Source organism: Leptopilina boulardi, unplaced genomic scaffold, assembly GCF_019393585.1.
Source record: "Leptopilina boulardi isolate dan_hultmark-lab unplaced genomic scaffold, ZJU_Lbou_2.1 LbouV2_151, whole genome shotgun sequence".
In the NCBI taxonomy this organism is placed as follows: domain Eukaryota; kingdom Metazoa; phylum Arthropoda; class Insecta; order Hymenoptera; family Figitidae; genus Leptopilina; species Leptopilina boulardi.
Genome location: NW_026137698.1, coordinates 54,331 through 70,601, shown reverse-complemented (window position 1 = coordinate 70,601; position 16,271 = coordinate 54,331). Strand labels below are relative to the sequence as shown.

General features: G+C 27.0%; 4 protein-coding genes across 9 annotated transcripts; 3 read left to right on the top strand and 1 right to left on the bottom strand.

The window, feature by feature from the left end:
* Positions 1 to 263: 263 nt before the first annotated feature.
* Positions 264 to 5,893, top strand: LOC127276714 (rho GTPase-activating protein 24-like). 4 transcript variants are annotated; one of them, XM_051297332.1, is made up of 10 exons: positions 264 to 571; positions 998 to 1,549; positions 1,627 to 1,789; positions 2,135 to 2,297; positions 2,816 to 2,899; positions 3,196 to 3,273; positions 3,402 to 3,477; positions 3,561 to 4,345; positions 4,426 to 4,923; positions 5,002 to 5,893. In XM_051297332.1, exons 1-10 carry the CDS (start codon positions 425 to 427, stop codon positions 5,726 to 5,728), a joined length of 3,273 nt encoding a protein of 1,090 aa, XP_051153289.1. In that variant the 5' UTR covers positions 264 to 424; the 3' UTR covers positions 5,729 to 5,893. The 4 variants fall into 4 exon arrangements, with proteins under 4 accessions (XP_051153289.1, XP_051153288.1, XP_051153290.1 ...); XM_051297331.1 differs by having other exon boundaries at positions 1,627 to 1,825; XM_051297333.1 differs by lacking the exon at positions 2,816 to 2,899 and having other exon boundaries at positions 265 to 571; positions 1,627 to 1,825; positions 5,002 to 5,892.
* On the bottom strand, positions 5,729 to 7,441 carry LOC127276715 (speedy protein A-like). Its single transcript, XM_051297335.1, has 4 exons — positions 7,210 to 7,441; positions 6,994 to 7,135; positions 6,668 to 6,916; positions 5,729 to 6,599 (listed from the first exon to the last, which is right to left on the bottom strand). Exons 1-4 carry the CDS (start codon positions 7,346 to 7,348, stop codon positions 6,569 to 6,571), a joined length of 561 nt encoding a protein of 186 aa, XP_051153292.1. The 5' UTR covers positions 7,349 to 7,441; the 3' UTR covers positions 5,729 to 6,568.
* A 415-nt stretch (positions 7,442 to 7,856) lies between these two features.
* On the top strand, positions 7,857 to 12,068 carry LOC127276759 (E3 ubiquitin-protein ligase synoviolin A). Its single transcript, XM_051297401.1, has 8 exons — positions 7,857 to 8,099; positions 8,735 to 8,827; positions 8,938 to 9,090; positions 9,304 to 9,594; positions 9,758 to 9,972; positions 10,044 to 10,258; positions 10,349 to 10,703; positions 10,768 to 12,068. Exons 1-8 carry the CDS (start codon positions 7,971 to 7,973, stop codon positions 11,045 to 11,047), a joined length of 1,731 nt encoding a protein of 576 aa, XP_051153358.1. The 5' UTR covers positions 7,857 to 7,970; the 3' UTR covers positions 11,048 to 12,068.
* Positions 12,069 to 12,270: 202 nt separating this feature from the next.
* On the top strand, positions 12,271 to 15,907 carry LOC127276757 (uncharacterized). Of its 3 annotated transcripts, none has more exons than XM_051297399.1 (9): positions 12,271 to 12,571; positions 12,650 to 12,790; positions 12,876 to 13,010; positions 13,076 to 13,213; positions 13,302 to 13,594; positions 13,673 to 14,837; positions 14,934 to 15,151; positions 15,231 to 15,421; positions 15,710 to 15,907. In XM_051297399.1, exons 1-9 carry the CDS (start codon positions 12,420 to 12,422, stop codon positions 15,740 to 15,742), a joined length of 2,466 nt encoding a protein of 821 aa, XP_051153356.1. In that variant the 5' UTR covers positions 12,271 to 12,419; the 3' UTR covers positions 15,743 to 15,907. The 3 variants fall into 3 exon arrangements, with proteins under 3 accessions (XP_051153356.1, XP_051153355.1, XP_051153357.1); XM_051297398.1 differs by having other exon boundaries at positions 15,693 to 15,907; XM_051297400.1 differs by lacking the exons at positions 12,271 to 12,571; positions 12,650 to 12,790 and having other exon boundaries at positions 13,076 to 13,211; positions 15,693 to 15,907.
* Positions 15,908 to 16,271: the final 364 nt, after the last annotated feature.

Below are 16,271 nucleotides of genomic sequence, written 5' to 3'. Positions count from 1 at the left end.
ATACAATAATATAATAAATGAAATACAATCAAATAACTGTCATTTTTAAAAGTAAAGGTACATTTACAACTTTGGTAAAACTTTGTATTTTTTGAAATACATTTACCTGATTGGTTGTCCACAATGAATCAGATTCTGGACAACCAATCAGGTTTGTCTATTTCATAAAATGAAAAGTCCCTAGATAAGAATTACAAATTGTATACTCGGCATAAGGTGCGCATGCGCATTACTGGCGCGTTCACTAATTAAAAATTTTATATATATAGATATACGCTTTAATAAATGGTGAAGTTTTAAGTTTGTAAACGCCGATCACGCGGTAAATACTATAGGGTTATGTGAATTTTATCCTTGAATTTGCCACGATTTGCGTGCAAATATATTCGCGGCTTTAATAATTAATAAAAAAGCCGCGATAAAAATGTTCATTTTTGACGTTCTACGAAAGGACAAAGTGTACCAGGTTATTGTTAGTGATCTACGAAGATTTGGTGTCAAGTATCGCCATAAGAAGAATGCATCAGTGAAAACGGATAAACCGGAAAGAAATGGCAATCAACCACAGAAGGTAAATTGAAATGTTTATTTTCTCCACATAATTTATATTGAATTTTTTTGATAATTGCGTTAAAACCGAATAATGTAGAAGTAAACGAAATTTTATAGCGTAGCATCATTTCCAATGATATCAATATCATTATCTAAACTGCTGTTTTGTAATTATTACATAAATTCACAATAGTGCGATAGTATGCTCGAGTGAATTCGCTTTTTTCCTTTCAGACTATTGACACAATTCTTTTTTTAATGGTAAAAGAAAAAAATTAATTTTTACGAAAAATTGTGAAAAAGCGGATATGTATTTTGACTCATCTGTCACTTGTGTAAATTGATTATAAACGTTATCATTTGAAAAAATAACTAGATAAAAAGAAAAAATTATCTTGTTTTTTTTTTCTTAATAAAAATTATATTTGTAATTTTTTTTTATTAGATCTTCAAAGTACATTTAACATGTCTTCCACTGGATCTTGTGAATTTATCGTCGGGGGCGATGGTTCATATTCCAATATTCGTCATACAAGCGACGGCCTATCTTTTGAATTATATCGATTTAGAGGGAATATTTAGAAAAGCGGGTTCGAAAATTCGTCAAAGAGAAATATTATCTCGACTTGATAATGGTGGTTGTTTGGCGGATAAAGATCATGGAATTGACATTGCTAATTGCTTAAAGACATTCTTTCGTGATCAACCTGAGCCATTGATACCATTTTATTTTCACGATTTATTTGTACGTTGTGTTGTATTGAAAAAAAATCGTATCGAAGCATTACTTATGGCTTGTTTATTATTGCCACCAATACATCTCAATACATTGGCATTTCTTATGGAATTTTTGAAAAAAGTCGCATCATACGAACAACTCAATAGAATGAGTATTGTTAATTTAGCAACTGTCGTTGGACCAAATATTATGCCAATAAAAGAAGCTACAATGGGCGCTATTCAAAGTCGATTAGAGACACATAATTTAGTTGTTCAGGTGAGTAGAATTTATTTTTATTTTAATTATTTAAAATTTAGATTTAGATAAAAATGGAAAAAATTTTTTTTGTTTAGCTACTGATTGAAAATGCTGAAAAAATTGGTGTTTTACCCGATCATATTACAGAGACAATTTCCGCTGAATGTGAAATTGGTAGTACGGAAAATGAGCTTGAACGTTCCGATAATAATTTAACAAAAAGTAAAAAGAAAAAACATCGAAGCGGAAGCTTCACACGTAAGCCACATCTAAGTGCTTCGAATCTCAATTTAAGTATGTTTTGTAACTAATAATTCCTATCTAATCTCTAACTTCTGATTTTCCCTCGTCTTTCTTTTCTTGTTTCATTTAAGTGTTCATCATTTTAAACATTTTCTTTATACTAATACAATTACTAATATCTAACAAAAACTGCATGAATAATTAAAAAAATTATTATGTAATAATTTTTATCATTTTTTCCTGTGGAAATGTATTTTTTTTTTATCATTTAGATATTTTCATTTAAAATTTGTGTCATTGCTTTTTATAATAAATAAATGTTACATAATTGTTAATTAAGAGTTTAATTTAATTTTACAGGAATGTTAAGTGGATTAAAGAAAATGGTGGGCAAAACTTCTCCCCATGATGGTGAACCAGTTTGTGAAGGATCGAATTCGGTTTTTTTATACACTCCTTCCCTGAGAATAGGGAAAAGACGCAAAGTGGAAGCAGTAAATGATGAATTAAATATAAAGAAAGAGTAAGTTTTTATTTTAAAAAAATATTTTTTTCTCTTATTGTAAATGAGTGTTTTAACAAATACGCACGCACAATTATTGCACAAAGTAAATAATTATTTTTGTGTTCATTCTCCTATAGCGAACTTTCTCCATTTCTTTATCTATATTTATTTTTCACGTTTTGTAACTCGTTAATTATTTCCGTATTTTTCTAATATACTTTCCTCATTATTTTTTTTTTTAATTTTGTTCCACTTGGTTAATTTCTTTTTTAATTGTATACTTTTATATTTTTTGTTTTCCTTTCTGTGCAAGTTTTTCTTTTGAATATTTTTGTTTCATGTTTTAAAATTAATTTTTTTTTTTGCTTTAAAGAGTGAGTTGTTTGTTTTAGAATTTGATCTTCTAAACGAGTTATTTTTTTCTATTAAAACTTGTGCCACTTATTACACACCCTTTTTTGTTATTTAAATTTTAATTACTTATTATTGGCTTTACACAATGCACTTGATGTTTAAAATTTCTGGTTGCCTTGCAGAAATGATTTATTGGAAGTCATGCCTGAAAGATTTCCCCTTCGCTCACGTTACTTGTTACACTCCCCAGTTAATAATCATCCAAAGTATGTAGTGCATGTCTTTTTTGCTTATGTGTTTGTTTATTAAATATATTCTCTAAATCACTATTAAAAATCTTGATCGATGAAATTACAATTTCAATAAACTAATTTAATTATTTTTCACTTACCTAATCATATATATAAAAAATATTTTATTAATTTTTTATTATTATTACTTGTTTATTGATAATTAGGTTTATAAATTATATTTCAAATATCAAGATTTTTAATTAGAAAAAAAATTGTGCTTTAAATATCACTGAATTTATTAATTTTTGCACCTCTTTTATTTTATGTAGCCCTATAAAAGACGGAACTCCGACTCATATGTCCAGAGTGGATAAATTTATATCCAGTCGTAAAGTTCCTACAGAAATGTAAGAATTTTTTTTAGACAAACTCTCTTATATTTATTTAAAAGAAGTTGATAGAAAAAATTGAATTTTCACTTTTTTGGTTTTTACTATATTCTATAAAAGTAATAAAAATTTTTGTTTCTTTACAGAAAACCCATAAATAAGACGGAAAAAACAAAGAAAATAAGACTTAGCTTTGATAGATTTGTCTCACGAACTAGACAAGTGAGTTGAAATTTAATTTTTTAACATTTTCATTTAAAAAACAATAAAAAAAAATTATTGTATTTATTTATTTTTTTTTGCAGAAAACATCAGAAGCGGAACATATTATAGAAAATGATAAACCACTAACAAGAAGACGAAGTTGGAGTATAACTGGACGACCAATATTATCATCATCATCATCATCGTCCGAATTAAAGAAAAAACGTCGAAGCGATTGTTCAACAAATCGTTCGCTATCGCGTGAAACAAAAATTCCAAAATTAAATTCAGAAAAAGAATACGATGAAATATTCATGGACGCTAATATTAATTTATCGGACATAAGTGGCGAGCCGGCCTCGCGTGATAAATGTAAATCAACGCGTATTATTGCCACAAGATCAAGTACATCTGACATTCCAAATAAAATTTCCAAAGATAATAATTCAATTTTATATTCGACTAATACAAGTGATTATGTTTCTCATAATGAATCTTCATCAATTAATGATTCATTAACGACTGATGATTTAGAAAAAAATACTAACAAAAATGAAGAATATGTAAAAGTTCCAAAAAGTGAATATTTGGATATTAAAAAACGTGTCTCAGCTATTGAAACACAAATATCACAAGAATTTGGTACATTTGCTAAGGAATCGATAAATAATTTAAGAAGAAGAAATTCCGTCGATACAGTACAAAGTGAATATGAAAAAACATTGGAACAATCAAATATTGGAAATACAATGAATGCTGATCAACTTGCAAAGAGACTTGGCAAAGAATTGAAAATTCGACGATCAAGTGAACATAAAATTATTCGTTCACCAAGTGCGAGAAAAATTGGCGTTCTTAGACGAAGATCACAGGAAAAGCCAATCAGGTATTATTTTTTCTTTTAATTTATTTTTCACTAAACAAATTTTCTCTTTAATTTACTACTAATTTTTTTTCTTTTTTCAGCAAACGAATAAAACGTACATCATCGTGGCACGTTTCTGATCGAACTGATTCATTGCGACGATCAACATTAAATAATTTTTACACAAATACAAAAGATAATCAAAATTTAATGAAATCAAATGATCTGGGTGTTGCTGCATTAGAAACGGAAACATTTTGCAGCGAAGAAACAAATAAAAGACTTAATTATTTACAAGATCAATTATTAACATTAATTGATCACACTAATAAACATACTAAAGGTTCATTTAGTGATGATGATTTTAGTTCAAATGATAATCATACACTAAATGGTAATAAATTAAATTTGAGTACAAAAGTAAGAAGAATCTCATCTTTCCATGGAAATGAATTTATCGATAATTCACAATATTTTAATCGAATGGTGAAAGATTTAAAAAAATCATCGAATATTGTCAATAATGAAGTAACACCAGCGAAAACCAATTTACCCTCGGATAAAAAGGATAAAGTTATGTCGTGGAAAGATGCCGAAAAGTGAGTTTAAATTTAATTATAAATTTAATGTTCAATTTATTGATTTTTGTTAATGTTTTCTTTTTCTTTTCACAACAGATACTTTAAATCTGAAGGACAAATACCGACTCCAGTTCCAGTGACGGGTCGTGCGTCTGTTGCCAAATTACGAACACAAAATGCCGGTATGGTATTGGCAAAGGCAAAATTGTTTGACGACACAAAACGAACTCCAATTCAATGTGAAGTTGCTAATGATAGGAGAATTTCACATTATCAGGGACGTGAAACAAGACGTCAATCAATGCGTTCAAAGGAAATAAAAAATCTCACTACTGTTGATATTACCGATAGTCCACGACGTGTTGCTCTTCGTCGTAAAAAAAGTGAAAGTCCAAAAAATCCCAGTGCCAAAGTACGAATAACAAAATCGCCAAATTCTATTAAAATGGAATTAACCCTCGTTCAAAATCATGATTCATCGCCACATCATCATAATAGAAAATGTACAAATACAACAAAACGCACATTAAATTATCAAAAGGAAAATCATGCAACATTGAATTTACATACACCAATGAGAAAGGATTCACTAATTATTCACGAATCAAATGTTGATAATAGTGCAATTTATAAGACGCCATTGATTAAAAAACCCTTAGCTGTTGTTCGTACACCAAAAAGTGGTAAACCATTAACACGAAGGCCAGCAATTGACGTTAAACGTACACCATTGAAAGCAATTGGACCACTTGCCACTCCAAAACGACAGAGTCCGCGGAGTATATTAAAAACATCACATTTAACTGCTAGACGTTTTAGTTAAAAAAAAAAAAAACTAACTTCTATTCATGTACAGGTTTAATTCTTTAAGAAACAAAATAATGTTTCAGTGTGATTTACTTTTTTTTATAATATATTATTTTTTTATACATATACATATATATATATATAATATTTAAAATTCCTCGCGAAAAAAAGACAAAGCTTTTTTTTAGTATTTAGAAAAACAAAAATTATTTTGAAAAAAATAGTCTCACTGTAAATTTTTCAAAATGATAATTAAATTAGAAATACTTTGATCGAATTGAAATATTTTTGAGACTTGCTTCATAAAGTATTCAATTTTTTTTTTGTTTTGTTTTTGTGTATATTTCTTTTGTTTAGAGGGGAAGCTAATAGGAATTCTTTTGGTCTTGAAATCGCAAATTATTCTTATTTTTTTTTGATAAATAGAAAGAGGTTCTTATTTTCCTCTTTAAGAAAAATATATGAAAATTAAAGAGTTTTCATTAGACTAAAAAATGATTGGAAAATGAAACGATTCTGAATGTAGTATTTAACTTAATAATTATGCGTGAAAAATAATGGCATTTGCTGTATTTACATCAAAAAATTACTCTGATATTAAAAATACACATGTATTATTGTACTTTTTTTTTATAGAACAATAAATCGTGTAATATATATTATATTATATATACATAACGGAAAACTTTCTATTTATCTTTTTTCGACTTTAAAGAAAATTGTCTCCCTTTTTTAGAAAAATAAGTTTTCTTATAAGAATTTTTTTTTTTTTATTTCTCTTTATATAAGTTATCGATTTTAAATGAGATCAATTAGAAAATATTTTTTTTAAACGCTTGGTAAAACAAAAAAATCTTTAACAACATCTTGGACAACGAATTCTTCGTCTGGAAAAATGTTACAAATATTTACAATTTATGCAAAAATCTATTCAATTATAATATATGTTAATTACCTTTTAGATTGACTCACAGCACCGGAATGATTTATGTGTCTATGTCTCTTCCAAATTTCGTGATTTGGATTTATTTTTCGCATTACAGTTTCACAACATGTTCGCGATATTGTTCCTCGATATCCAATTTGTCGAAAGAGATATTTTTGTAAACAAAAAATGTCCAAATTTTCATCTTCAGTTTCTAACCAAAGTTGAACATCCTGAAGAACATCATCGTCGTCCTCTTCCATAGCCAAAGCTAAATGTCTGAAAATTATCAATTTACATTTCATTAAAATTGACAAAAAAGAAAAATTTCAGAAAAGATTTATTTTTTAACTCACAAAGCAACAAGAAAATTAATAGCTGTATATTCATCAACAGGAAGATCTGCTCTTATAAAATAAACAAAAACCATTGCTATGAGATAATTATCAGCTAATCGATAACATTTATCGTATTTTAAAAATGCAACTAAATCTTCGTCTGAAAAAAATTCGAGGTTAAAATGCATATTTTTTTTTTTATAAATAAATTGAAAAGAAAAAATGAATAATTACCAATGATTTTAAAAAAATTCTCAATTTGCCATGGTCTAATTGTAAGAATACGTTTATTTTCTGCTTCGTAATCGTAAATTAATTGTGATTTATAATAACCATTCATTTTTTGCAAAAAATTACAAACAACAGTAAACATAATATTTACTTGATTTTTTTAACAACAACAGGATTTTTTTTTCTTTTTTCCTATACAGAATCAAAAATATTACTGTTGTTTTATAAGAATACTCTTTTTAATTAACATAAAGTTATTAATAAAACGTTAAATTATAAAATTGTTTATATTATTACAAAATACAACAATAAAATTTAAATTCCAAATAACGCCTTCACTGCGCATGTCAAAAATGAACAATTTCATAGACCAATCACAGTGCACCGTTTGTCCTTTTTGATTAATTTTTAAAATCCCTTATTTAAATAAACTAATAAATTTTCAAATTTTTTATTAAATTCTAAAATAATTTCAAACTAATTTTTCTAATTTCACAAAAACTAATATTTACTATTTCAAAAAATATAATATTCAATGAGAATAATTAACTGTAAAATATTGTTTAATATGTTTTATTAAAAATAATTATTTCGCGGTTAAAACAGCCAGACGACACGTATGTGTCATGTAGTTCGATAAAATACCGCAAGTATCAGCGCTTTCTTTGCAGTTGTCAAAACGTAAAATTTTCGGTGTGATAAGTTAACAAGAAGATAAATTAAAAATCAGCCTCCTGGCTGGAACAAAATTTTGAAAAAAAAAGATGAGGGTGGCGGGCATAATGCTGATAAGCATTGCTCTAACGAGCTTTGTTATCGGCAATGCTTATTACCAAAAAAAACAATTTTATCCCTCCGTGGTCTACATAACCAAGTCCAATCCCAGTATGGCTGTAAGTTTTTCATGTTTTTTACATGTTTATCATTTGTATAATTGACTTTTAACATTGTTATACAATTCTCAAGGATATTAACAATTTGTCAAATCACATGGATTTATTTCTTATTGCTCAGTTCATTATTTATGTCACATTAAAAATCAGTTTATCCCAACCATATTCCATTGTTTAGTATATGATAATAATACACCTCAATATTTTTTTTTTATCATTCTTATTTATTTACCTTGAACGAAATGTTCAGATAAATATTTCAATTAAATAAGAGTTCAAATTTTTTTCAATTGTATTTGTTTATTAAAAAAAAATTTATATTTAACGAAAGAGACATTTTTTTATATGAATTTTTATATTAGTAAATTATCTATCCCAGATAATAAAGAATAAATGAATATTGTCTACATTGTTATCACTTTGCGCACCTTTTTTTTCATGTAATGACAATTATTGACTTCAAAAATAATTGTATGAGGAATTTTTTTTTATAACGTTAATTTTTTGTTTTGAAATTAATTATTTTCCATGAATTTCTAAAATAATTGTAAATTTATATTACTTGAAATAATTATTAGATAGTTTATTTTGATAAATGAATGTAAATGATTCTGAGATAATTTAATTTTTTTCAGGTGATGTATGTACAAGGATTGATACTTGTGTTTATGATGAATACATTTTTAAGAAAAATATTCTTTGGCAATTTAAGAGCAGCGGAACTTGAAGTGAGTAGTTAAATTTCTTTTTTAATTGATAAAATAATCAATTTTTTGGTTTAAAAATAAGGTGGAAATTCTTGTATTTTTTATTTTTATATTATTATTATTATTTTTAGCATTTGGTGGAAAGAGTGTGGTATGCTGTGACAGAAACGTGTTTAGCGTTTACAGTTTTTAGGGATGATTTCAGTCCGAAATTCGTTGCATTATTTACACTTTTACTGTTTTTGAAATCGTTTCATTGGCTTGCTGAAGATAGAGTCGATTTCGTAAGTTTCAATTTAATTTATGTATAAATTTTTATCTTATCAGTGGTTCTACGTAATCTAATTATCTATTTCCGTAAATTCTTTTTTCTATTATTATAATTTTTATTGTCTTATGTAAAATAACATTAATTTTATTAAATTTTTACAATAACCAATTTTCGAAAGAAAATTCTGTATTTTTTTATATAGAAATAAAAATTCTGTTAATTTTAGATGGAAAGGAGTCCCGTGATAACATGGCTATTCCATCTAAGAGTGGGAACATTATTAGTTCTTTTATTTATAATAAATGTGACAATGTTTCAATATGCCTATAATTCAACACTTGCAAAAGGCGCATCAGTGCAACTTGTCTTTGGCTTTGAATACGCAATTTTATTGACCGTTGTTTTAAACATTTGGATTAAATATATTTTGCATACTATAGACTTACAAAGCGAAAATCCCTGGGACAATAAACCCGTCTTCCTTTTATATACGGAACTTGTTATTGGTCTTATGAAGGTAAGAAAAAAAATATATCATGGCTAATTAATTTTATTAATTCCTTTATTTATAAGTGAATAATTTTTATTAAATTGCTAATCGATTTGGGGAGATAATTCGGTCATTTTCTATCTATTTTTAAAATTGAAAAAGATATTAATCGAAATTATTTTCCCCTCAGGTAATTTTGTATATTGGATTTGTCGTCATAATGGTTCGAATATATACACTTCCCCTTTTTGCTTTCCGACCAATGTACTACACAATGAGAAATTTCAAAAAAGCTTTTCACGACATTGTCATGTCTCGAAGGGCAATTCGAAATATGAACACATTGTATCCTGACGCAACAGCTGAAGAATTGGCAGCGGCTGATAATGTTTGCATTATTTGTCGGTGAGTTTTTTTTTCTATTTTTTTGAAAATAAATACTTTCAAAATTAATAATGAATAATTTTTTTAAACAGCGAGGAAATGGTATCCGCGAGTAAAAAGTTACCCTGCAATCATATATTTCACACAGCATGTTTACGATCTTGGTTTCAACGACAACAAACATGTCCGACTTGTCGTTTGAATATTTTGAGACCAACAAATCGAAGAGAAACAAGACCACCTACACAACCACAAGCAACTGCTCATATTCCTCAAACTGTTCCCGTTCCTGGTGGCGAACAAAATCGTAAAAATCAAAAAATTTTATATTAAAAAATTTGAATTTAAGTTACATTTTAATGAAAATAATTAATTTTGTTTTTGCAATATTTTACAGAACAAGGTATGCCATTGCCGCCATTTTGGGCGAATTTTCAAGTTCCAGGGGGAGCAGCTCATGTTCAAGCGCAAAATAACGGGAATTTACCATTCCCGTTGCTTCAACCACTTGGAACAGGTGGAGTTCCACTTTTTGCCCCACCATTCCCACCACTGATTAATTTACCTCCAGTGCCAACTCCTCCGCCAAATTTAACAACATTAAGCGAGGAAGAATTACGTGCGATGGAAGGAAATCTTCGTCAAAACCTTGAGGCAAGAATACAAATGCTTCAAAGGATTCAACTTTTATTAGATGCCGCAAATGCAATGATGAATCAGTATCAAACTGTTGCTGCAACATTAAATACAAAGTAAATATAATTAAATTTTACAAAATAATTTTAGAATAGCTAAAAAATAATTAAATTTCTTTAGTGTACCACCACCACCGACAACATCGGCAGCGAATGAGGTTCCAGAATCGAATCAAACCTCAACAAAAGATTCCACATTGTCAAATGACATTGGAAATCATAATTCCAAGACTGTCGTAGATTTTCCAAAACCAAGTACATCAACGGAAAATAATTCGGCTCCAAGCACAAATAGTAATGACATTAGTTCATCTACTACAATAATCAACTCAGAAACCTCAGAGGAGCAGGAAAATATTAGGAGACGGAGATTACAAAAATTCACGACACAAGCAGAATAAAAAACATAAATAAAACTCTGTGTTGTGAGATTGAGAGAAGAATGATTAAGAAGTCTTATTCTCTTTTGATAGTTATTCATTCTGTGAAAGGAAAAAAAAACCGAAAAAAAAAAAGTGGTGTTCCCGACTATTTGAAGAGATTTGGAAAACTTAGGCGTTTGTTAATGGAACTACAATTGCAGAGTTTATAATGGAAAAAAATAGGAAAATTTTGTCGATTTCAGAGTGAACTCTTCTTGCTGTGTGTATGTTTGTGTGTATGAAGCAAGTGTTTTATATATATTTAAAGAAAAAAAAAAAAGAAACTCATCTATGCGCTTAAAAAGCAGATTTACTTTATTGTACATACGTAGATTTTACATTGGCGCTTTAGAGAGTTTTCTTTTCCTCTTTTTTTTCCCTCACGGCTATGATCAAATTGTGAAAAAAAGAACATTTTTCAAAAATATTCCTATTTGAAAAATTACATTAAAATTCGAATTTTTTTGAAAAATAAAAAAATTACTACTCTAAAATAAATTGAATTCAATTTGTTCATTGCCGTTTTTCTCTATTATTCAATTATTTACATTGTTTTTCTTATTATATATATATATAGTTAACTCAAAAAAATTATGAAAACATTTTTTTTTTAATTTTTTTTTCTTTGGTAATACCAAAAAGAAATAATCACCGCCGCTCATTCGCGATAAGTGTAAAAAGAAGATTTGTATTACTATATACAAAAAAAGAACATAATTTTTGGATTATATTTCATAACGAAATGTTATCGACTTTAATCCATTTATACAAAGAACGACGGCACTAATATATAAACATATATATTATTTTAATATTATTATTAATTATTAAAAAAAAAGCGTGCTATCTGTTCAATATTTTGTTTTAAACGACATCTGACGTCTGCAATAAACTTTGTTAATCTATGTTCTGTTTTTTTTTTTTGTTTATGTGATTTTACAAAATTTAAATTTCAAACATAGATTAATTTATAAACAAAATAAATATTTATTTCTTGAAATGTCTTGAAATTATTTTCTCAAATTTTCGCCAAAAGAATTCTTTAATGAAATTATCATTTTTAAATTAAAAAAAAGAATCAATAACTTTAAAAAACTTAATAAATAAATATTTATTGATCAATTACGAAAATTATTTTTTTTTTTTACAAAAACCAAAAAAAAAAATCTGTATTATCAATATGACAAATGACGATCGAACAACATGACAGAAATTCGTTTTTAGAAAATTTAGTTGCGATTTACATATTTTTTTCATAGTAATTTTATTTCTATTAACAAAAAAGGGAACGATTTTGTTTTTTTTTTATTTTAAATGAAACTATTTCATCAAGATTAAATGTCAGGGAATTATGGCATGTCACGAGAAACATTTAAATTTCAAGAGTTTATCGAAAGAATCTCATTGTAACGGTGGTAAAATTAATTCTTTGCCATTTAAATTTGCCACGAGTGGTGAAAATTTAATAACAAACAATGGGAAATTTCATGTTGGCAAGTTACAGTAAGTTTTTGAAAATATCTTGGTTTTTTTATTTATTTTTTGTACTAATAGATTTTTCTTTTTTTTTTTTTTAAATAGAATTCCTGCTGATCCATCCTGGCCAAAAATTCCACAACGCAGATTTCCTTATAGTTATGGTGATATCGATCAATCAGGTGTTGTCACAGTAACTAGAACCCCAAGAAGAAGTAGTTCAATTGGTAGAACTTCTAATTCAGTGTAAGTTTATTTTTTATTTACTTTTATTTTTATATTAATTTAAAAAAAATTTTTTTGACTAAAATTTTTGAATTTTTTTTACAAGAACTATGAATGGAATAACATCGAAGGAAAATTTCGAGTCGATAAGTTATAATTCGGGATTTGTTTCTCATTCACAATCAATGCCACCGCCAACGCTGAGAAGAAGACCTGGAAGTGCTGATCCACGTTTCAAAAAGTTTGTTATTTTTATAGGAAAGAGGAACTATTTTTAATTTATTCACCGTTATTATTCAATTTTAGAGTCACTACCGTCAAAAGTCAAATAAAATCAATGAAAAATGATGATAATCGTGATTCAGCCGATGTTTCTTCAAATCAAGTGACTGTTGATAAATCAAAAAAAAATGAGCACTCCAGACAGGAAAAGGATATTAACGTGTATATTTTGTCTCCAATAATTGATTAATTTTTTTTACTTCTTTGAATTTTTTTTTGAAATTTTATTTTTTAAAATTCTTTCCATCAGTGAAAGGATAAATCAACAAGAGGCTGAAAAATTAGATAAGAAAGAAATGAAGGAAGCAAAAAATCAAGATAAAGAAGAATTAAAAATAGAACGAAATCATCGTGTCCCTGACAATTGTCAGCAAAATGAAAAATGTCTTTCAGTAAAACGAGAAGTTAGTAAAAATGTTTATGAAACGACAGCAAAAAAAAATTGCAAATTTCAAGAGGATAGTAGAAAAAAAATTCAAGAAACTGAAAAAACAAAAGGAAATGAAATGGAATTAAAAAAAATTATGGATCTTCTTCCAGATGGTAAATAAATTTTAATTTACTTTTTTCTTACTGTTTAGAATTAAAAATTTAATTAATAAATATTTTTTTCTAAAACAGATAAGTGTCTATCTCTGAAAATGACTAGCAATTCTAGAGAAATATTAGAAAAAAAAGAAGAAATAAATTGTGTTTGTAGTGAAAAATCAAATTCTCAAATAAAAAAACAATCGTCTAATTTAGATAAAATGGAATCAAACGGCTCGGAATCAATGTCAGACGATGAAAATTATAGAAAACGATGTAAAGAACATAATATGGATGATAAAGAAAGTTTTTTTCCAGCAACAACTGATTCTGAATTAATAGACAATGAAACAGTAACGACATTGAATAGAAAAAAAATATTTCATAATTATTATAATTCACCAATTAATGACGAACAAAATTTAATAAAAGATTACGAATTAATTGATTATTTTCAAACACATGGAGATTTTTACAAATATCGTCAATCAATCGATTATTTTGATCTCGACGATAAACGTGGTAAATTCATTGACAACTCAAATTATAAAAATAATAAAATAAAATCCGAACAAAATTTATCGCACGGTGTTTGGCAAAATTTTCCCAATTCCGAACCATTAATTCCCATTAATCAACGAAGATGCGCAACATCTTATTCACAAACAAAAAAAAGTGATGGTAAAGATGAAGTAACTGATTCGGAATTTGCATTTCTTTGGCCTGAGCAACAACAACAACAACATCGAACAAGACGAAAATCGAGTCATGGTTATACACAAAAATTAATAGACGAACGACGAAATCAGAAACGTAATAATTTGCCACGATTATTTCAAAAAAAAATGGACAATTCAAATATTAATAATAAAAATTGTGGGGAATTTGTGACACGTTTTAATGAAACAAAAGTGCAAAGTGAAAAATTCTATCAAGATAGTAATGTGAAATCAATTGATTCAAATATTCAAGAAGAAGTGAATTCACCGCGAACTGAAACTGATATTGCATCGGAAAAACCAAAGAGAATACCATATAAAACGCAAAAACTGCTCAATAAAAGTTATTGGGAATATTATAGGAAATTGAATAAAAACAAATTAAATGAAAATTCACAGAAACAATGTGATACAGATGATATTAATAATAAGAATCGAGGAAATATGACAATTTACGAAGAACAATTGGAATTAAGTCCACCTGAAATTCGAACACTAAAAAGATGCTCCGTCTTGTCGACTATGATTAATAAAAAATTGTAAGTTTTTTAATTTTTATTAAAAATTATTTTTATATTAATAAATTTTAATGTTATAGATAATATATTTTTTAATAATTTTCCTTTTTTTTACAGAGATTCAGATTCGCAACCAATTTTATGTACAAAACGGCTTCCAATAAATAGTGTTAAATTATCAGAAAATAATGAACAAGCTGAAGAATTTTTTGACAATCAAGTTGAATCTGTAGTGCCGATAAGAACAAATGATGATTCCAGTGTTTCATCGAGTTCAGAAAATAAACGGAAAAATTCACAAGTTGATATTAAGCTTATTAAATTAAAAACAATCGGTAAGAATTTAATTATTTTTATTAAATAATTTTAGTAATTAATTACAGTAATAATAAAAATTGATTTTATTTTTTTTAGCTTTCTTTGGAATTTTGATGTACCTAATAATCATATTTCTTCCAATGTTGTACGATCACATTTTTCATGAAGATTACGACGAGTATGCAGATTTGACATACATTGAATTAGCTGTCGACTACGTTGTATCCTCCTATCGTGAAGCTTTCAATGGAATTCTAGAGTTTGTTAATAGAATACTTTATCGTCCGGTAAGTGTTAATGAGATTTTTTTATTTCTCTAATTTCTTCCTCATAAAGGAAATATTTTACTTTATCCCTAATTTAAACATTTTTTTATTCAATATTAAATTATAATTGAAAAAAAGACGTAGAAGAAAATTTTTTTGAAACAGTTTTTAATTGTAATAATAAATTGTAGAAAAAAATTTGAATGCACAAATTTAGCTTTTTTTTATATATTTTTGTTTTAATAATTTTAAGTAAATTAGATTTATTCAGATGACACTGAACTGTTTGTAGTTCTTTATGATTTTCAGCTCACATGTAAAAGGTGTAACGGGATTGTTTAAATTTATAATAGCCATCATTCTGCCCTTTCGTTCATAGAAATAACATCTTTTATTTGATATCCCTTATACTCGATATTTTTATGCTTGACGCAGATTTACTTTTGTTATTATTTGCAAAGTATTTGTATTTCCGTTATTTATAATTAAAAAAAATTACATTTTACAGATTTTTATCAGTTTTATTAATAAAAAGTAATGTTTTAATTTTGAAAGGATTAAATTGGAGAGTTTATAAATTATTGAATATTTTTCTCTGTAAAAAAATATTTTCAAGAATTTTTTAGCCAAATAAATTTGGAATACCAGAATATCCGGGAATTGAAAAACTTGCTCCATATTCTGGAAAACCCAATGAATATGAATTTATCGGTTGAATTGGTTGCATAGCCTCCAGATAAAGATGAATTTGAGTAAGAATTACTTCCTGATTGAAATTGGTGATAATCCACCACATTATCCATTGGCTTTGCAGAAATAATTCCTACCAGAAAACTACTGACAATAATTAACGTCTAAAACAAAAAAAAAA

Excerpts from the sequence above, each read along its gene's own strand:
- LOC127276757 (XM_051297398.1), top strand. The coding sequence starts at position 12,420 with ATGGCATGTCACGAGAAACATTTAAATTTCAAGAGTTTATCGAAAGAA. Across the intron at positions 13,595-13,672 it reads TATGGATCTTCTTCCAGATG|ATAAGTGTCTATCTCTGAAA; the intron begins GTAAATAAATTT and ends TTTCTAAAACAG. Across the intron at positions 15,422-15,692 it reads ATAGAATACTTTATCGTCCG|TTCTTTATGATTTTCAGCTC; the intron begins GTAAGTGTTAAT and ends AACTGTTTGTAG.
- LOC127276759 (XM_051297401.1), top strand. The coding sequence starts at position 7,971 with ATGAGGGTGGCGGGCATAATGCTGATAAGCATTGCTCTAACGAGCTTT. Across the intron at positions 8,828-8,937 it reads TAAGAGCAGCGGAACTTGAA|CATTTGGTGGAAAGAGTGTG; the intron begins GTGAGTAGTTAA and ends TATTATTTTTAG. Across the intron at positions 9,091-9,303 it reads CTGAAGATAGAGTCGATTTC|ATGGAAAGGAGTCCCGTGAT; the intron begins GTAAGTTTCAAT and ends TGTTAATTTTAG.
- LOC127276715 (XM_051297335.1), bottom strand. The coding sequence starts at position 7,348 with ATGTTTACTGTTGTTTGTAATTTTTTGCAAAAAATGAATGGTTATTAT. Across the intron at positions 7,136-7,209 it reads GAATTTTTTTAAAATCATTG|ACGAAGATTTAGTTGCATTT; the intron begins GTAATTATTCAT and ends AATTTTTTTCAG. Across the intron at positions 6,917-6,993 it reads ATTAATTTTCTTGTTGCTTT|ACATTTAGCTTTGGCTATGG; the intron begins GTGAGTTAAAAA and ends GATAATTTTCAG.
- LOC127276714 (XM_051297331.1), top strand. The coding sequence starts at position 425 with ATGTTCATTTTTGACGTTCTACGAAAGGACAAAGTGTACCAGGTTATT. Across the intron at positions 1,826-2,134 it reads TGCTTCGAATCTCAATTTAA|GAATGTTAAGTGGATTAAAG; the intron begins GTATGTTTTGTA and ends TTAATTTTACAG. Across the intron at positions 4,924-5,001 it reads TCGTGGAAAGATGCCGAAAA|ATACTTTAAATCTGAAGGAC; the intron begins GTGAGTTTAAAT and ends TTTTCACAACAG.